Source organism: Protopterus annectens, chromosome 2.part1, assembly GCF_019279795.1.
Source record: "Protopterus annectens isolate FY-2018-M chromosome 2.part1, PAN1.0, whole genome shotgun sequence".
NCBI classification, from domain to species: domain Eukaryota; kingdom Metazoa; phylum Chordata; order Ceratodontiformes; family Protopteridae; genus Protopterus; species Protopterus annectens.
Window position 1 is genome coordinate 657443001 of NC_056729.1, and position 19719 is coordinate 657462719.

Genomic DNA, 19719 nt, shown 5'->3' on the forward strand with positions numbered 1-19719 from the left:
CAGTCAACATCGATGAACAGTCGGAGTTAGTATTTTGTACATCCAATATTCAGTAAACAGCATAAAAGGGAATCTGAAGAAGTTCATTTTCGAACAAAACCTAGGTAATATTCGTTTTGTCAAAATAAATGGAATTGCATTTTATTTTACCCTTGGAGTAGACATTGCCTTCTTGAACTTTTGGTCATCTTCGTTTATTTACAACAGTTTGTACAGTGTCGGTACCTTGGTTCTGAGCATAAAAGGGAATGAATGGGTAGTCTGGTTTAAAGGAGTCTGTGCACAAAACATTTTGTGCACAGGTAAGATTAGGAGCAAAGGGAACGGTGTCTCTTTTATCCGGTGATACTAACAAGGAAGTCAAGAAGTGTTCTGAAAAATAAATGGGGCAATTTCTTCAGTCTTGTAAAGATGAGATCATATCTGATTGTAGGACAAAATGAAGTATGACATTTTTAAAGCCAAACGTTATGTAAATGGTAACCATTTAGAGTACTCAGTTAAGGGTCTTTCTATCAAATTTGAATAGTTGATAGGGATGCAGTATTTTACAAGGAGCACACTATAGATCTTTTTGCTAAATTGTAAACCTTGATATAGATGTAAGTATTTCTAGTAGAAAAAGGCAGTTATTTTTAACCCTAAACATTTTACTGAGAAGCATACTTGGAATGAATTAAACTAGTCTGCAACAGCCTGAAGTGGCAAACTGAATGCATCCCCCTTTTTAATGTGATGAACTTTGACTCAGAAGATCATTCACTTACATATGATTGCAAAAAAATGAGCTCTAGCCTTGTGCCACTTACATTCATAGGTAGTTACTAGGCTTGTGGTCAAGGACACCATTGAGGAGTCTATCCCAAATCCCCAGTTGCCTAAAGCACTGTCCGATTAAGTGATTTACTCAAGGTCACACAACAGGCAAATGAAGGTGGAAAGGTTCAAACTCTATTTATTTGGAACAAAAAGTCAGAGTTTTAATTCTCTGTGCCAGTTGCAAGACCTATAAGGATCTACTTCAGTACTGTTACTAAAGGGCAATGTTTGGGATAAAATTACTTCTAGGTGCTACCACTGGACTGAGATATGATACTGAGTTCCTACCTACTTTTATTTTTTCAAGGGTATGTTCAAATCTTATATTGTTTCTTCAGAATGGACAATTAGTTGTTGGAATATTAGCCATATTACACTTTAATTTTAATTACTATTAATGACTTAACCTAAGTATTTTTTACTATACCCCTACATTCCTTCAAAAATAAATGGTACAGGATCCTCTTTTCCTTCTACAGCAACAGAAATAATCAAATAAAGAGAGGCAACTGACGGTAAAAGACAGGACTTGTGATGCAATTGATGATATTTACTTTTACTATCCTGATAAGAAGTAGACACGGATTCTAATTGAACTGAAGAAATAGTTTCACACCTAATGCAGATGGGTTGTTAAGAAGGCGGTACACTTTCTAAATGTATATTATCACTGGAGATGTTAAGTCACTGGTGAATATGAAAAGGGTTTTAGAATTATATGAAAAGAGTTATTCATATAATTTTATGATTGAACAACTAAAATATTTAGAGGAATTTGTTGGCAGACTCAGTATGATATATCTGGGTGAAGAAAATTTCATCCCTAGAACATAGTTACATTACATTAGATTACAAAGTTTCACTTACCCCCTCCCTGCATCATATGCTGTATTTCTGTTTCACCTGATGGCAAGTAACGGTTATGTTTGAAGTGTGGTCATGGAGTGTGCTTGAACAAAAATAGCTTTGAGGTTTGTATATCAGCATTTTTAGAATATGTATTTTGAGTGTAGATATATTCAGATTCAAATGACCGTAAGGATAAAAATCTTAATTCAAGGTTAATGAGGGGATATCCATTGTAATTAATTATGGTTGAATGATCTATTTATTTAGTCAACTGAACATAACTGACATTCAGAGCAATCAGGGAGCCTGTTGTAATTCACCATTACCCAGAGGAGTAAGTCCAGCTGCTAAACAAAATACATGCAATATAAATTGAAATACTCTAGTCTACTAAAAACGACACAGCCCATGTTTTTTTTTTTCTGAATCTCAAATTAGAAAAACCTAAATAAAGCAGTGATAGATAAAAATAAATGTCTCACACTCGCAGGCAGCAGAAGAGGGCTTTTCTGATTAGAAAAGTATGCAACACATTTTAAAGATGTAAAAAAAATGTCAGGGAATTCAGGAGTGTCTGAAGATTGAAAAAAGAAAAGCACAGCGAATGGCATTTAATCACTGTACGTTGCAGCTGTGCTATGCACATGCTGAGCAGATGTGCAGTACATACCTTAGCTCTCTCACTATGCTGCTAAAGCCATAGAATAGCATTACATGTACTTTGTCCATTTATGTAATGACATCCTTTAAGAAAAGTAAAACATTTCTTTCTTATACCATGTTATTGAATGATAGCAGTAACCCATGTTTAGACCTGGGTGATGCAGGATTTACCCACAGCTGGTTTTGATTTCTCATTCAGGCTTCACCCTCATGATTGAACCACACCAACCATAGGTAAATTCTACATTACACACAGACAACCTTGACTTAATGCTACATCCTACTTGATAGCAACACATGACACCATTATATGCAACATAACACTTTGGAGTTGCTTGCAGGGGGTCCCCTTCAAAACATCTAAAATCCATAACATCTAATTTCATAACATTGAGACCAGAACATCTAAAACCCAAAACATCTAAAACCCATAACATTGAATTTCATGACATTGAGACCAGAACATCTAAAACCCAAAACATCTAAAACCCATAACATCGAATTTCATGACATCTAACACTACATTACATGAAAATAACATCCCCTCCACATATGACACCAAACACACTTTTTACCACGTTTCTGCAGGGGGGCTTGAAACAGTGGGGTTAGGAAATTAGCTTTTTCCCACTGTAGTGCAATCTCAGAGTTGGTATATTTAATTCACGTGGGCTGTGGGGGGTTTGCCCCCCTGCAGAAATGTAGTAAAAAGTGTGTTTGGTAGTTTGGTGTCATTATATGTGGACGGGATGTTATTTTCTTGTGAGTTGTAATGTTAGATGTTATGAAATTCGATGTTATAGTTTTTAGATGTTTTGGGTTTTAGATGTTCTGGTTTCAATGTTATGAAATTAGATGTTATGGGTTTTAGATGTTTTGAAGTAGACCCGCTTGCAGATTAGCTTTTAAGATTAATCCCTCGTTAGAGAACTTTGTAATAGATTCATAGGTTCATAGGGGGTTACTAGACTAATGGTCCTAGGGCCCTTACAAGCCTAGCTGAGTTCAACCCTTATTTCCTTAAGGGTCTAGAGATATGGTCTATGTTATAAGCAAGTCCAAATCAACACAGACTGCCCCTATCCAAGAGGGACACAGGTGAAACCACTGTGGTTAATTTGCGGTTTCACATCCAATTATCCAAATTACACTTAAAAAGGATTAACAAGGGGTTCAGTTTAATCTCTATTGGAAGTTTATTCCAGATGACAGGCAACCTCTGGGAGACATATCTATCTCTCCAGCAAGTCCTGTTGATGTCATATGCTAAGTTAAGTTCCCTTGAGCAAGTGAATTGTGTACCATTTGACTTACAAATATGCAGCATTTCCATTAAGGCAGGATCCCAGGTTGCTCTGTATGCAAGACACAGGTTGCCTCTGAGTAGTCTATATGATACAGAGTATAGTGACAGTGATTTCAGTCTGTGCATGTAAGACATGTGCTGAAGACCCTGAATTTTCTTTGTGAGGAACCTTTGAGGTCTCTCCAGTTGCTGCAATTGCTTGTTTAGGTACATACCAAAGGCAGCATTGTACTCTGTTATTGGCCTGATGAGGGAAGAATATGGGGGGTTTAACGTCTTTTGTTCTGGAAGCTTTGCTTATGAGGTGAGCAATGTACAAGGCCTTCCTTACCACCTAGAGACACGGTGATCAAAAGTAAAGTTGCTGTCAACCTGTGCACCCAAATCTTTCACCACTGATTTAGAGCTTATGGTGGTGTTATTAATTTTTCAATCTGCAAAGACATTGCCTTTGCCAAAGGGGTCTATAAGGCATTTTTTTGCATTGAGTTTAAGACCATGAGATTGGTACCAATCATTGGTTTGCACAAGTTCTTCTTGTAGAATGTTGGCATCATTTGGGAACTCAGTGACTGCTCCCAGTTTGCAGTCATCAGCAAACTTTGTCAGCCACAGACCATTTGTTTTTGCCAGTACTTCTGAGAAGTAGATTCCAAACAACAGGGGCTCCAACACATATCCCTGTGGAACACTACTGGTAGCGGGTCTGCTGGTAGAGGTGGAGTCCTCTATTTTGACTGCATGTGTTCTGTCAGTGAGTCAGTTTGTAACCCACCTCACAGTATATGAGTTGACCCCCAGCTGGGTGAGTTTTCCAATGATGCATGAGTGTGGGATTGTGTCAAAGGCCTTGGCCAAATCTAGTTAGACCATATGCACAGATTTGCCTTTGTCCAGGGCTTTGGCAACAGACTCAAATAAGTTCACCAGGTTCAACAGGCAAGATCTCCCTTTAACAAAACCAAACTGGGTCAGGTCAAGTGCTCGAAGGTCTAAAATAAACATTACATAATAGGCACCTCCTAGAATCATGGGTTGCATAGTGCATGCCATTCATTTTAGCCATAACATAATCCTGGCTAAAAGATGAATGTCATCCCTTACCCTTTGTTAAACAGTACTATTTTCCCTTTTTATGATACTAAACCAGGACCCACTGTAGAGGAAGAAGTACTTTTACTAAGCAAAAGACATGTAATACAGGCTACTTTAGTGAAATGACATAAAAACCCAAACTGTCTTATATCCTAGGCTGCAGTTGGTAAAGTGCTAAAATTTTGGCTAGATGTGCTCTACATTCTTCATCCTTCCTCTCCTAAACACACCCAAGACTACATGCAGGTTAAAAAAGTCAAACTCCTTGGAGAACTATACATGATCTTTCTTGAGAACTGCAGTAAACAGTTAAATGGCATCCTTCCTTTAAGTAGTTTCACCTAGCTACTAGACAAATTGACTAGCTTTTTCCATCTAGCAAACTCCAGCTCCCTTATGGATTTTGCCTTCAGCACCTTTCCTGAAAAGTGCCTTCAGATCTCCATTCTTCCAAATACTGTTAATGACCACTCACCAAATGGAATGGAGTCCCAGAGTTTAGGGTCTAGTAGAAAGAAGCAATGATCCATACACTGGTGTTTTGTTCTGGGGGCCTGTAATGTGTGGTTTGAATTGCCTAGGTTTTTGAGATTGTAATGGGGGAGTCTCATTAATTTGACAGCTAGTAGTGAGAAGAACTAGTTCTGTAGAAGCTTGAAAAGTTGTGAACCAAGCAGAAAATCTACTCTTTGTTCAACTGGGAGTCATTTTGCTTTTGGTAGAGTTTGCAGTGATGCTCTTGTTTTGGTAAAAGTGTCAGAGAGAGAGAGAGAGAGAGAGGAGAGTGAATAGTTTCTTTTTGTTGCATCTGCTACAAGATTAGGCTGTATTCCAATTGGGAGAGTGAAATGCCTTTCATATTGCTGTTCTGGATGCTTTTAGAGAGAGAGAGAGAGAGAGAAGAGACACAGAGAGAGAGAGAGAGAGAGAGAGAGAGAGAGAGAGATGGAACCAATTCTAGGTATTTATTTTTAGTATTTTGTATTGTAGTATTGTGATCAGTAATAAAACATGAACAGGAAGTTTTACAGAGCTGGAGTTTGGTAGCTAAGGGCAGTATTTTTACAGAGGAATCCTAGTATACATTATTTTGTTATTGGTCCACTGGATTAAAGATGAGAAATCATATTTTATTTGCTGTTGAGTACTGTGAAGGATTGATTTGAATGGCATAGTATCATGGAATCTGTATAAAGTAAAACTGGTATGCAGGGGACATCTAGGGCTAGTTTGTTAATGTAGATGGAGAAAAGGAGTGGGTCAAGTATAAATCCTTGTGGTACACTTTGTTTTAGTTTGGATAATGGGGATCACAAGGACTGGATGTTTACACTGATACGTGTCTGACACTGAAATTGTTGTAAAAGTTGTTAAAAAGGCAAAGCATTAGGGCTGATGCCTGTATCAAGATAGTAGCATGTCTGTCCAACAATGACTGGACATAAGGAATAAGCAAAATGTACACTGGAATGCATCGATATAATTCTGAATGTCATTATAAATAATTACAAATAACCTTAAACGCACTTTCTGTTTTGGCACACTTATAGACAAAAATGTTTTAGATAGTCTAAATTTCTCATCTCTCTGCAGTACATTAAACAAATTTAGAAACTCAATAATCATACTACAAATATTACCACCCCTGACCACCATATCCTTCCCTAAGTAGCACCTAGATTTCACTTTGGAATTCTGTTATCTGCTGAGGTAAATAAGAGCTCACAAAACTTTGACACCAGCAAAATCCTTCCTTGTATACACGTAACTCTAAAGTCTTTAAATGACTGTGCTATATATAGCAGAGCCCCTAATACATGTTTAACTTACAGGTATTAATCCCTTATCTAAAAACATTCTTCTCCTCAAAAATACTCTCCCAACTGTACGTCAGACTTTAGACCTATAACAGTTCCTTCTCTCCTAGACAAAGTACATGAAAAACTACTGCATAAGTAGCTAACATTACACAAAGGTTCACATGTTTATTGAAAGCTAATGATTATTAGGGCCCTTATAAGCCTAGCTGAGCAACCCAAATGTGATCCACAAAGTCGATTTATATAGGGGGAGATTTACTGACTGCATCTGGCCATCAGAAACATAGGAACTAGACCAGGGGTGAAGTTCTGATTATTCATGTTGCCCTGAAATAGGGCTAAGGAAGACCTCTGCTTCACATGGATGGAGAGCCTGTTCCAGGAGATGGAAATTCTCTGAGAAACATATCTGTTTCTTCAATATGTCCTATTTATATCACAAGCAAAGTTTAGGCATTTTGATCTAGCATTTCTGATGTCATTTATTTTGATGATGCGCATAAAGTTAATCAAAATGGGGTCCAGGGATGCCTTGTATGCCAGGCAAAGATCAGCTCTCAGAAAGCTGAATTATACTGAGTAGAGACAGGGCTTTGAGACAATCAGCATAGGACATTTCCTTTCATCCCTGTATTTTTTTTGTAGGTAATCTTTGTAGACATTCCAGTTGCAGCTGCTATCTGGTGAAGTACACATTGAAGGGGGCATTATTCTCAGTGATGGGTCTGATGAGGGCTTGAGTACAGTGGTACAATGACTTCTGTAGACCTAGATTCCATGCTCCTACTTATAAATTGAGCAATATAGAAGGGTTTTCTTAATACAATGGGCACATGTTGGTCAAAGGCTCAGTTACTATCTACACGAGTTTCCAAATCCCTGACAAGTTAATCAACCTTTAGGGGTATTTTATTGATGACTTATTTAGCCAGAGTGGCCAAATTTCTAAAGGTACTATAATGCATTTCTTGGCATTTTGTTTTAAGCCATGGCTTTGGCACTAAGCTTTTGTCTGTGTTAGACCTTCTTGATGTGGGTTCTCATATTGGGAGGAGTCAATGACTGCTCTCAGTCTGCAATCATCTGTGAAATTGGTTAGCCGGAGATCTTTGGCCGTTGGTTTTGACCTCTGACAAGTAGATGCCAAATAGGAGAAGACCCAACAGAGAGCCCTGAGGGACTTCAGTGGTGACTGGCCTCTTTGTGGAGGTGACCTCAGTGATCCTAACCTCTTGGGTACTATCCATGAAGCAGATAGCTATCCAGCATGTTATAAAGGGAAATCTGCCTAGTTCTGTAAGTCTGTTGACAATACCTGAGTGGGGTATTGTATCAAATGCTTTAGCTAGAGCTAGGTAGGCAGTATGCACTCCTTTCCTCTTATCCTTTGCCTTAGTGACCTTCTCAAAGAAGTCCACCAAGTTCAGTAAGCATGACCTTCCTCTGACAAACCCAAAATGGGATGGATCCAGTGTTTGGAAATCTCTTATGTCTTTGTTGATAATTTCCATAATAGTTCTTTCCAGGACTTTGAAAATAAGACTAGTCAGACTAATGGGTCTGTAGATTCCAGGATCTGTTGAAGGTCCTCCGTTATGAAGCGGAATGATTGGTACAGTCATCAATTCTCATGGCACAAACCCTAAGGCTATAGATAAATAGTGACTCCAGGGGTCCTTATAAGTCATATTTTAGACCATTCAGGAGATATACTTGGATATCATTAGGGCCAATTGAGGTGGTGGTCTTGGCTTTAGCAAGCACAGCTGGTATATGCTCCCTAGTTATAGTTGGAGGGGTTATGTTTTTGACGGTATTTCTTGGGTGTGCAACTCCAAAACGACAACAAACCAGGAAAAAGAACGTGAGCCAGATGAACGATCCACCAGAATGCTAAAATAATTAGAAATCCACTTCAAAACACGTAAATACGATCAACCACTGAAAATTTTATTTTAAGCAACAGAACAATCCTGCTTTTCATCAGCGACACTTCGCCAACTTCATCAGAAGTTAGAATTTAAAATAACGCGCCACTTCTTTGCCAGTTGCTTTGTGGCCATTCCACAGACGTGCACCGTTTTAGACATTTAGCCTTCTCAACTTAATATTTTAAAAAGCACACTGAATGCCCTGGATTCTTTTTTTTCTCGTATTCTGGAGCCAAGTGACAGAAAACTAGATATAGATCTAGGACTATGGAATGAAAGTTCAATAGTCCGAATCCACAATCACCGAACACACTTTAACGAAAGCGCTTTCACCAAAAAAGCACTTTCGTTAAACTGTGTTAAAAAAAAAAATGCATCTACTTTTATGCAAGGGGGCAAGCCCCCCTGCACCCCCCATGTGGGGGGCTGTGCTTCCCACACACCCCTACTTTAATATTCTCACTCTGAGATCGCACTACAGTGAGGAAAAGGAAATATTTCATTATCCGCACCATACTATGATCTCCGCAACAGGCATACTTACGCAAAAGTGCTTTTTCGGTGAAAAGCACTTTCGCGTAAGTATGTCTGGCCAATAGTGATTTGGTGATGTTGTCATTCAGGAATCAGTACAGATCCCATATATATATGAGGAACTTGTCATTTTATACAATTTCAGGATTTTTTTGTCATCTTACTTACGACAGGGAAATATGATTGATGCAAATATTTCTAACAGGTTTCTTTAACATTTGATATATTTGAAAAAAAAATTGCTATATTCTAGGCAGGTATATTTTCCTTCTTTTTCTTTCAGCTGCTCCTGTTAGGGGTCACCACAGCACATCATCTGTTTCCATTTCTTCATTTCCTCTGATCTTGCTCTGTCACACCAACCACCTGCATGTCCTCTTTCACCACTTCCATAAACCTTATCTTAGGTCTTCCTCTTTTCCTCTTACCTGGCAGCTTCATCCTTAGCATCCTTCTCCCAAAAAAACCCAGCAGGCCTCCTCAGTAAATGACCAAACCAACATAATCTCACCTCTCTGGCTTTGTCTCCAAACCTTCCATCCCGAGCTGACTGTCTAATACACTAATTTCTAATCCTGTCCATCCTCATCACACTCAGTGCAAATCTTAACATCTTTAACTCTGCCACCTCCAGCTCTGGCTCCTGTCTTTTCATCAGTGCCACTGTCTCCAACCCATATAATATAGCTGGTCTCACTAACACTTTGTAGACCTTTCCTTTCACTCTTACTGGTACCCTTCTGTCACAAATCACTCCTGACACTCTTCTCCATCCACTCCTTCCTGCCTCCAGTCTCTTCTTCACCTCTCTTCCACACTCACTATTACTCTGAACTGTTGATCCCAGGTATTTAAACTCATCCACCTTCTCCAACTCTATTCCCTGCATCCTCACCATTCCTCTATCCTCCCTCTCATTCACACACATATATTCTGTCTTAGTCCTGCTGACCTTCATTCCTCTTTTCTCTAGAGCATATCTCCACCTCTCCAGGGTATCCTCTACCTGTTCCCTACTTTCACTACAAATCACAATGTCATCCCCAAACATCATAGTCCACGTGGACTCCTGTCTGATCTGGCCTGTCAACCTGTCTATCACCATTGCAAATAAGAAAGGGCTCAGAGTGGATCCTTGATGTAATCCCACTTCCATCTTGAATGCATCCATCACTCCTACTGCAGACCTCAACACTGTCACACTGCCCTCGTACATATCCTGTACTACTCTTACATACTTCTCTGCCACTACTGACTTCCTCATACAGTACCACAACTCCTCTCTAGGCACCCTGTCATATGCTTTATCTAAGTCCACAAAGACACAATACATCTCCTTCTGGCCTTCTCTATGCTTCTCCATCAACACCCTCAGAGCAAACATTGCATCTATAGTAAGTTTTCCTGGCATGAAACTGTACTGCTGCTCACTAATCCTCATCTCCCTTCTTAACCTAGCTTCCACTACTCTTTCCAATAACTTCATGCTGTGACTGTTTAAATGTATCCCTCTGTAGTTACTACAGTTCTGCACATCACCCTTATTCTTAAAAAAATCAGTATTAATACACTTCTCCACTCCTCAGGCATCCTCTCACTTTTCAAAATTCCGTTAAACAATCTGGTTAAAAATCTCACTGCCATCTCACCTAAACACCTCCATGCTTCCACAGGTATATCATCTGGACCAACAGCCTTTCCATTCATCATCCTCTTCATAGCTGTCCTTTATGCTTCCTGATTCACTATCCCCACATCATCCAACATTCTCTCTTTCATTCTCTTAATTCATCAGCCCTTCAACGTACTCTTTCCATCTGCTCAGCACACTCTTCTCGGTTGTGAGTATGTTTCTCTCATTATCCTTTATCACCCTAACCTGCTGTACATCTTTCCCAGCTTTGTCCCTCTGTCTAGCCAGTTGGTACAGGTCCTTTTCTCCCTTCTTAGTGTCCAACCTTTCATACAACTCGCCATATGCCTTATCCTTAGCCTTTGCCACCTCTCACTTCACCATACATCTCGTCTCCTTGTACTCCTGTCTACTCTCTTCATCTCTCTGATAATCCCACTAGTTCACCAACCTCCTCCTCTGTATACTCTCCTGTACTTCCTCATTCCACCACCAGGTCTCCTTGTCCTCCTTCCTCTAAAAGAATGTATGTAAAATATTCTGTTAATGGTGGCTATGATTATTTTTCCTTTTCTGTCATTCTTTGAAAGTTAAATGTTAGGAATTGTCTGTAGTAGATATGATTCCTTTTCTTCATTTTTGTTATTTTAACTGCTATAAATTGTTTAATGTTTTGATTCCACCCTAAAGGTTCATAATTAAGTGTTAATGGAATTGTGTGTGACCTTCCATGCAACTGAACCAATATATAAAATTATTATTTTTGGCCTGATCATTCTGTTTGTGTTCGAGCCATCTAAAAAGATGGGTTTAAAAGCTGAAGGAAAGATAGAAAATTTCATTTTATAGAGGAATTTGTACTGGAAGATTGAGTTTTAAGCACTAAAGTTACTGAATAGGATTTGGTGTCCATTAAACCAATACCTCCCTTGCTGACTTTATAGTACAAACATTTAAGTAATTAGTCACCACGAAAAGCATTTTGTTCTTTATAATTTGCTATTTTGGGGATGGGATCATCAATTTAATTTCTTCACAAGTGCAGCCATGTATTGTTTTCCATTTGTTTTATATGAAGAATGTGCCTGATAAGTTAGAGTTTTAAGTACTGATACCACTAAGTAAAACGAGGTGTCCAATAAACCAATGCCTGCTTCATCCCATGATCTGGTATGATTACTGAAAGCCACCAGAGGTCTATTTGTGTTGTCGTATTGGGTACTATTAATTAGTCTGATCACATTTATGGCTTTATTAATCTGTACTATAGAGTTGTCACTTGACTTTGATTTACATTAGTTTTCTAGGTTCTAGCTTATCTGTCATAACTAAACTAACAAAACCCATGTTATTCAGTAGCAGGTTATTGTTCTGTATATGTTAAATCTTGAAAAATGCAGTTCTTTTACAACATGTTATGCCAAGAGCTGGTTAAATGGGCATGTGGCTTGGATAAAGGCCACACTGAATAGACTAGTAAAATTATGAAAGAAAACAAATGAAAGAAACCCAGAAATGTTTAGCAGAAATAGAAAATTAAACAAAGGAGGGACAGAACACAGAATAAAGTGTGAGGAAAAGGCTTCAAGAGAGGCAGTATTGTTCTACTTGAATGGTGCAAGTTATATAAATCATTGCATCAGCTAAGAAAGTGAATACTAAGACAGTAAAGTTACTTGAAATGCAGTTAAAGAGTGATAAGACACATGATGGATATGCAAAGCATTATTTGGTACAGTTTTGTCCCTCAAAGACTATTTTGCAGTCATTCACTTCAGGGATATATGAAGGACTGAATGACTGAAACACATTTCCTCTCATGTTATAAATGCATTTCTGAAGGAGGTTTCTATGATTGAGGATTTCAATTATGCCACAATGCAATGACCCTGGGATTAGAGTAAATACATTTGGGATGTAGAAAGAAAACTCCATACAGTCAGAAAAAATATGCAATTAAAAAAAAGTTTGGTTTTACATTTTATTTGTGCCTGAATATTGATCCTTTGGCTACCTGGAAATCAAATGCAAGCATACATTTTGTCAGTATTCATGTATTTATTTTGCTTGCGGTCATAAATGGATAATAAGCCCAGTCTTTAAATGATGAAGTGAAGAATGGACACAACCTTTGTCAGCATCAATATCTTCTTGCTAAAATGATGACATAAGAGTTTTACTCCTGTCTGGGTCACCAATGAGTGGGGTTTAATTATCAGTCCTTGCTGCAAAGAGATAGCCAGGAAAGGGGCCTACGTCTGTGTGCTCTGTACTGATGTGCTCAACTTTTTTTAATCTTTGGAAGGGATTACATTTATTCATGGCTATCACTTCCGTAGGAACAATTTAGGGATTGCACTTGTATATGACACATTGTTTGCCTTGGATACATTATAAATAATGGATATTCTTTCTTATATGTGTATTCAACTAACTCTACCCTATCTGATCTGGATGTACCTAGATTGAATTAATCAAGCTCATAAATTCATGTCGAGACACCAAAGGCATTTAGATAGAATATCATCTAGTGGGGAAAAACCATGCCAGAAACTGCTTTCAATGAGTACTTGCTATTAAGCTGTTCTGTTTTGTTTTTGTGACGCACCAAGATGTGAAATGACTTTCCTTAGTTACACAACATATTGTCTTTTCATGGGGCAGAATACAAACTGGAGAGGAGGAAGAGATCTTCATGTTTTTGCCTGGAAGCCATAATGCCTAGAACTGGCCCTGAGTGTGTTAGTATAAAGCTTATGTGTTTTCTTTCTCATGTCCTGGTCATCTTGTATATATTACCATTATTATATGGCAAAGTATTTACATTTAGTGCATTTTGTTATATTATCTGACTATTGTGTCCACACCTATAGGGTACAAAATATTTATACTTGGTGCACCGTTTTGGTAATAGCATTGTTCTTTACTACACTCCATCAAAGCTTTACTCCTCTGGTTTAGAGCACAGTTTTTGTTGCTTCACATTTTATTTCCTCAGTAGCTGTGGTACATTGTGCCCTTATCCATTATTTAGGTTCTTCTCCCTACAGAGTTGAAACAGAATTTTCTGATCAGCATCTGTCTCAGTACATTAATACTCCATCATTGTATACCTTTGTGTAACTACATATCATTCAATGATCAGAAGTTTTCTAGGTCAGCTGACTGGAAGGAGTATTACCACTTAGGTAATTGTCATTTAATGATTCTCCATTATTAAGTCATCAGCATACAGAGCCAGTCCAGCAACTACCGAACCTGAAGGCTGACAGTTAAGCTATACCTTTAGGATGAGTATGTCCTCAGTCAGTGACAACATCCACTGATGGTTAAGACAAGAGCCATTAGAATAGTGGGGCTGGAAGGTTCAACTTCTTGTGCCATCAGGAGCTGTCTGTTTGTGTTGAGCACAGGGAATGTGGTCCACAGGAGCTGGACAAAAGAAATAAATTAAGTTAAATGCATAGAAACAGAGAAGAGAAGGAAATACTGAATTTAGTTCCATTAAACTGCTTAATGTGTTCTGTTTTATTTCTTGTAGTAATGAATACTTCTCATTTTCCATTTAATTTTACACATACAGAGACATGTACACAAATGTGTATGTAAAAATATCTGTTCATATACTAATGCGCACACACACACACACACACACACACACACACACACACACACACACACACACACACATATATGTGTGTGTGTGTGTGTGTGTGTGTGTGTGTGTGTACAGGAATATGACACATGGCTGATTTGCATTCTTTTTTAATGTATTCTGTGATTTGTGAACTCAGCAAAGAGAATGCATTTTGAATATTATGCATATTTATAGTTGGTATATTTAATTTATCAAGGGTTTGGGGGAAGTCATTCCTCCACATGGGAGGGGGAGGGGCAATGGGGGCTTGGCCACTACACTGGATCAGGGGATCATAGGATCATAGGAAGTTACCAGGCTATTGGCCCTGAGGACCTTACAATCCTTGCCAAGAATGTAGCCCATGTTCCAAGTCAGCACCCAATGCCCCTGTCCAGCAGGGACACAGGTGGACTCCCAGGGGTGTGTTTTCTGTTTCCCATCCAGTTAACCAGGTTGCACTTAAAAAGGGTTCATGAGGTACTCTGCTTAACATGGAGAGGGAGTCTATTCCACAGAAGGGGGAGTCTCAGGCCAGAAATCTGTCCTGCCAACAAGTCCTATTGATGTCACAGACCAGGTTAAGGTTGCATGTGTGAGTTACTTGAGTGGAGCTTGACTTGAGGATATGCAGCAGTCCCATCAAGGTGGGGTCTGAAATTGCTTTGTATGCCAGACAGTGGTCACCTCTGAGGAGTCTGTATGACACTGAGTAGAGGGACAGGGCCTTTAGCCTATCTGTGTAGGGTAGATGGTTGAGGCCCTGGATTTTTCTGGAGAGGAACCTCTGTGGTCTGTCTAGCTGCTGCATGTGGTTTGTGCGGTACATGCTGAAAGGGGCATTGTACTCAGTAAAGGGTCTTATAAGGGAAGAATACAGGGATGGTATGACCTCCATGTCCCTGGATGAGATACCCTGACTAATGAGGTGGGCCATGTAGAAAGCTTTCCATACACCAGAGGCAATATGGTGCTCAAAAATCAGTTTGCTATCAACCTGGGTGCCCAACTCCCTCATGATGGATTGCATGTTTAGGACCTTGTTATTAATGTGATAATTTGTGGGGATGTCACTCTCCCCAAAGGGGATGGTGATGCATTTTTTGGCATTCGATTTGAGGCCATGTTTCTGGCACCTGTAATTTTTTGGGTGAGACCCTCTTGGAGGATGTCCACATCACTAGGGGAATTTATGGCAATATCCAGCTTTTAGTCATCTGCAGACTTGGTCAGCCATAGACCAATGGTTTTGGTCTACACCTCAGAAAAGTATATCCCAAACAACAGAGGCCCCAAGACTGATCCCTGGGGTATGCCTTCTACTGCTTGAGGTGGCTTTTCTTATCTTGACTAGGTGGGGTCTATCAGTGAACCAGTTTGCTACGCATCTTGTAACATGTGGATTGATGCCTAGTTGAGAGAGTTTGTCTATTATACCCATGTGGGTAATAGTATCAATGGTTTTGGCTAGGTCAAGGTAGGTGGTGTGCACCGTCTTGCCCTCATCCATGACTTTGGTGACTGTCTCAAAGAAGTTGACCATATTTAACAGGCATGACCTCCCCTTGACAAAGCCAAACTATGTGGGATTGAGTGTTTGGAGGTTGCCAATGTCCTTGTTAATGAGGTCCATGATAATCCATTTCATTGCCTTGCAGATAAGGCTAGTTAGGCTGACGGTGATATAATTTCCTGGATGGGTGGATGCTCCACCTTTGTGCAAAGGGATGACAGTGGCTGTCCTCCACTTGGCTGGGATGAAGCCAGTACTCAGGCTTTGGATGAATAGGATGCATAATGGTGCTGCAAGTTCTTGCCTGAGTTCATGTAGAATACAGCCTGGGATGTTATCAGGTCACATGGAGGCTGTATTTTTTGCCTATGAGAGGGCAGTGATGACTTGCTCCCTAGAGATAAGGGGAGGGGGGCAGGTGCTGGGGATGTCCTACTGATGGCAAAAAACACCTATTTTGAAATTTCTGTTGTTTTTTGGTGGGCTTGCCTTTTGGTGAGTTTTTTTTTTCTTTAGTGGGTTTTACTTTTGGAGATGTTGTGTTTGGTAATGTGTCACGTGCCCATAATATATATATATATATCTCTCTCTCTCTATATATATATATATATATATATATATATATATATATATACATACAGATCGACTCATAAATCTAGTTATAAATTATCTTGTCAGAGATATTTCTGTAGCTATACAGTTGTTTAAATATATAGTACACTTTGAAATCGCTCTTCTTAACTAAAATAATGTCATCCCAAAATGAGAAGGTCAGTATGAAATGATTTTGTCTGTTTTATTTTTGTAAAATTAGAGCACATTTGTAACTTCTTTTTATCATTTACATTTAGGTGTGTGTGGATGTTGTGGTGCCCTTCGCCCTCGCTACAAAAGACTTGTGGACAACATCTTCCCAGAAGACCCAGAAGTGAGTGCTATTGTCCTTTCTGATATAGTACTTGTCACTGATATGTCCCTGTCAAATTGCCTGTTGCATTAATGTCATTCTTTTATTTACTATTTCATTAGTGTTCTATGTGTTGGGGCCATAGTCATCAGCCTCCTTGTAAAAGCCTGTATCAGAATGCTAGAGAAGAGACTTTAGCTAATAGTCAGACTTCATATTTAGGGGAATAATGTGGATTTCATGCAGGTTATGGAACAGTAGACCACCTGTTTAGCCTTGTGCAGTTGTGTGACAGCCATGGGATGTTGCCAGTCAAATATATGTTTTGTCTGCGGATTTGAATAAAGCCTCTGACCACTCATGTGCTGTGAAAGGTCCTGTGGGAGTATAGGGCATATTTAACTGCTTGTTGTCCAGTCTATATATGAATGGAGTGACAGTTTTGTGAAGGATCAGATGAGAGAAGGCAAGAAGTGTGAAAATGCATAAATATAGTTGCAAGTATAGAAAATGCCTGGAAGAACTTCATGTTGATCAGGATTGAATGCAGGAATGGTGAAGGAGAGGTGAATTCAAACCAAGAGATGAAAGGTTAATATTGGTGGCCCAAGAAAGTGGGCTACATACACATTGGTTTAAAAAGTCCATGACCATGTGGAAGAAACAGACAATTGTAGGTTTTGTAAGACATAATTGGAAACACCTTGTTGCTGGTTGTGATATACTAATGGCAGAAGGAATGTATACTGAAAGGCATAATAATATGGCAAGATTGTTGCACTGGGGATTGTGTAAACATTATAATACTGAAGAAGCTGAAAAACACTGGAAACATGAACCAAAAAGCATCACAGAAAATTATGAAGTCTACCTCATTTGGGATCACCCACTACCAACAGTTCAAAAGACAGATGCCAGAAAACCCGATATAGTGATCCATGAAAAGAAGACAAATGTAGCATTGAAATCACTACACCCAGTGACTATGTCTTGCGTACAGAGACACAAAGTCATAAATTATCAGGATTTGCAGGCAGAAACGAGAGCAGTGTGGAAGAAAGATACCCAGACAGTTCAAATAGTAGCAGGAGCAACTGGTCTTATGCAAACGAATCTACAATTATATTTAGATATGTTATCTATACATGTAACTCCATATGAATTGCAGAAGAAGTTATTACTGGGCACATTGCGGGTGCTGTGAAGAACACTTTTGGGTGACATCAAAGATTGAAACAATATGAATTTCATGAACTTTACTTTTACTTTGACTTAGGAATGGGGTCCCATCATTGTGTTAGAAACCCAAAAGATTTGGAGAAATTAAAAGCTGGGTATTAACCCATATGTCACTAGATGGGTAGCCAGCTGGCTCACTGACAGAACTCACACTGTCAAAGTTGGGGGTTCCACCTCTATCAGTAGATTGATACCTCAAGGATCTGTGCTGGTCCCTCTACAATTTGGAATATATTTCTCAGCCATCCAGGTGAAAGTAGATGGCCTGTGGCTTACCAGCTTCACTGATGATCGCAAACTGTGTGCAATCATTGAGTCCCCAAATGATGTTAACATATTGCAAAAGGGGCTAATATAGACAAATGAGTGGTGCCAAAGACACAGACTAAAACTAAATGCAAAAAGTGCATTATTATACTCTTTGGCAAAGAAGAAGTCCTTGCAAATTACAATACTGACAGCACCCCCCAAGCTCAAACCCAGTGGTGGCAGATTTGGGAACACAGCTTGATAGTAATGTAAACTTCAATCTCCGTGTGTCCACAGTGGTAAGGAAAGCCTTCTACATTGTGCATTTCATAAGTAAGGCCATTGCATCCAAGACTAAGGATAATATAACTCCTCTGTACTCGACCCTCATCGGACCACTAATAGAGTACACCTCTGCATTTTGCATGTACCTCAACAGACACCTGCAGCAGCTGGAGACACCACAGAGGTTTCTCAAGAAATTTCAGGGCCTCCAAAACATAACCTACATGGAAGGACTGAAAACCCTGCCACTGTACTCTGCATCCTAGAGGCTGCTGAGATGTGACATGTGCCTGGCCTACAGAGCAGTCTCTGACCCTGCCCTAATGGAAATACTGCACATCTGCAAATCAAATGGGACAAGAGTCACTTGTTCCAGGGATCTCAACCTAGCCTGCAACATTAACAGAACATGCTGGAGAGACAGATATATCTCCCAGAGATTGTTGCTCCTCTGGAATAAACTCCCAATTCATGTGAAGCAGAGCTCCTCAATAATCCTACTCAAGTGCAAGCTAGACAATTGGATGGGAGGCCGTAAATTTCCCTGTGGGGGTGGCACCTATGTTCCTCATGGACAGAGGCATGTTGTGCTGATTATAGACTCACTCTGTGAATAATGATGATCTAACAAAGGTCACTTAGGGAACACAGGTACAACATGGTTAGGCTTGTAAAGGCCCTAGGGCCACTAGCCTAGTAACCTCCTATGAATCTATGAACCTGTAACTTAAGCTTCAACTAAAAGAATTACTCTCTGACCTCTGGCTTTGTACTTGCTGCTCTCCTGAGGCTCCTTCTCATCTAATACCCACGTACATTCTACTTCTCCTTTTCCTTGTTTTCATCCATCTTACTCTTATTTCCCTCACTCTTAATCTTGCTTTTACTCATTATATATCTCTGCCTCCCATAGCTACTCCACTTGTTACCTCTAATAAATACTCTTTTTACGTCTTACTCTTCCTTTTCTTCTCCTCCTCCTGCTTCTCCACTTTTTGAATTTTCTACTCTGACACTTTATGAGTGAATAATAACCCCTCAGACTTATAACATGTCAGCATGTTTCAATGTTACATGATATTGCGGTTATCTTGTTTTAATGATGGTATATTTGTAGTCTTCTACGTGTTATATATGTATTCATATTTGTATTAGTCTGTGTATTTACACTATATTGTAATATGATGTCAGTTTTCACCTACGATTTCTGTTCTTTACTTGTGGAGCTTTTCATTCCAG

At 39.3% G+C, this 19719-nt stretch overlaps 1 protein-coding gene across 1 annotated transcript in view; it reads left to right on the plus strand.

Annotated features, from left to right (window-relative positions):
• The window catches only part of EFR3B (EFR3 homolog B), a 2101782-nt gene that overhangs the window by 710446 nt on the left and 1371617 nt on the right, over window positions 1-19719 (plus strand). The window contains exon 2 of the mRNA XM_044062396.1: window positions 16652-16728. Within this exon, the coding sequence (XP_043918331.1) occupies window positions 16652-16728 (77 nt within the window). The remainder of the gene's footprint in view (window positions 1-16651; window positions 16729-19719) is intronic.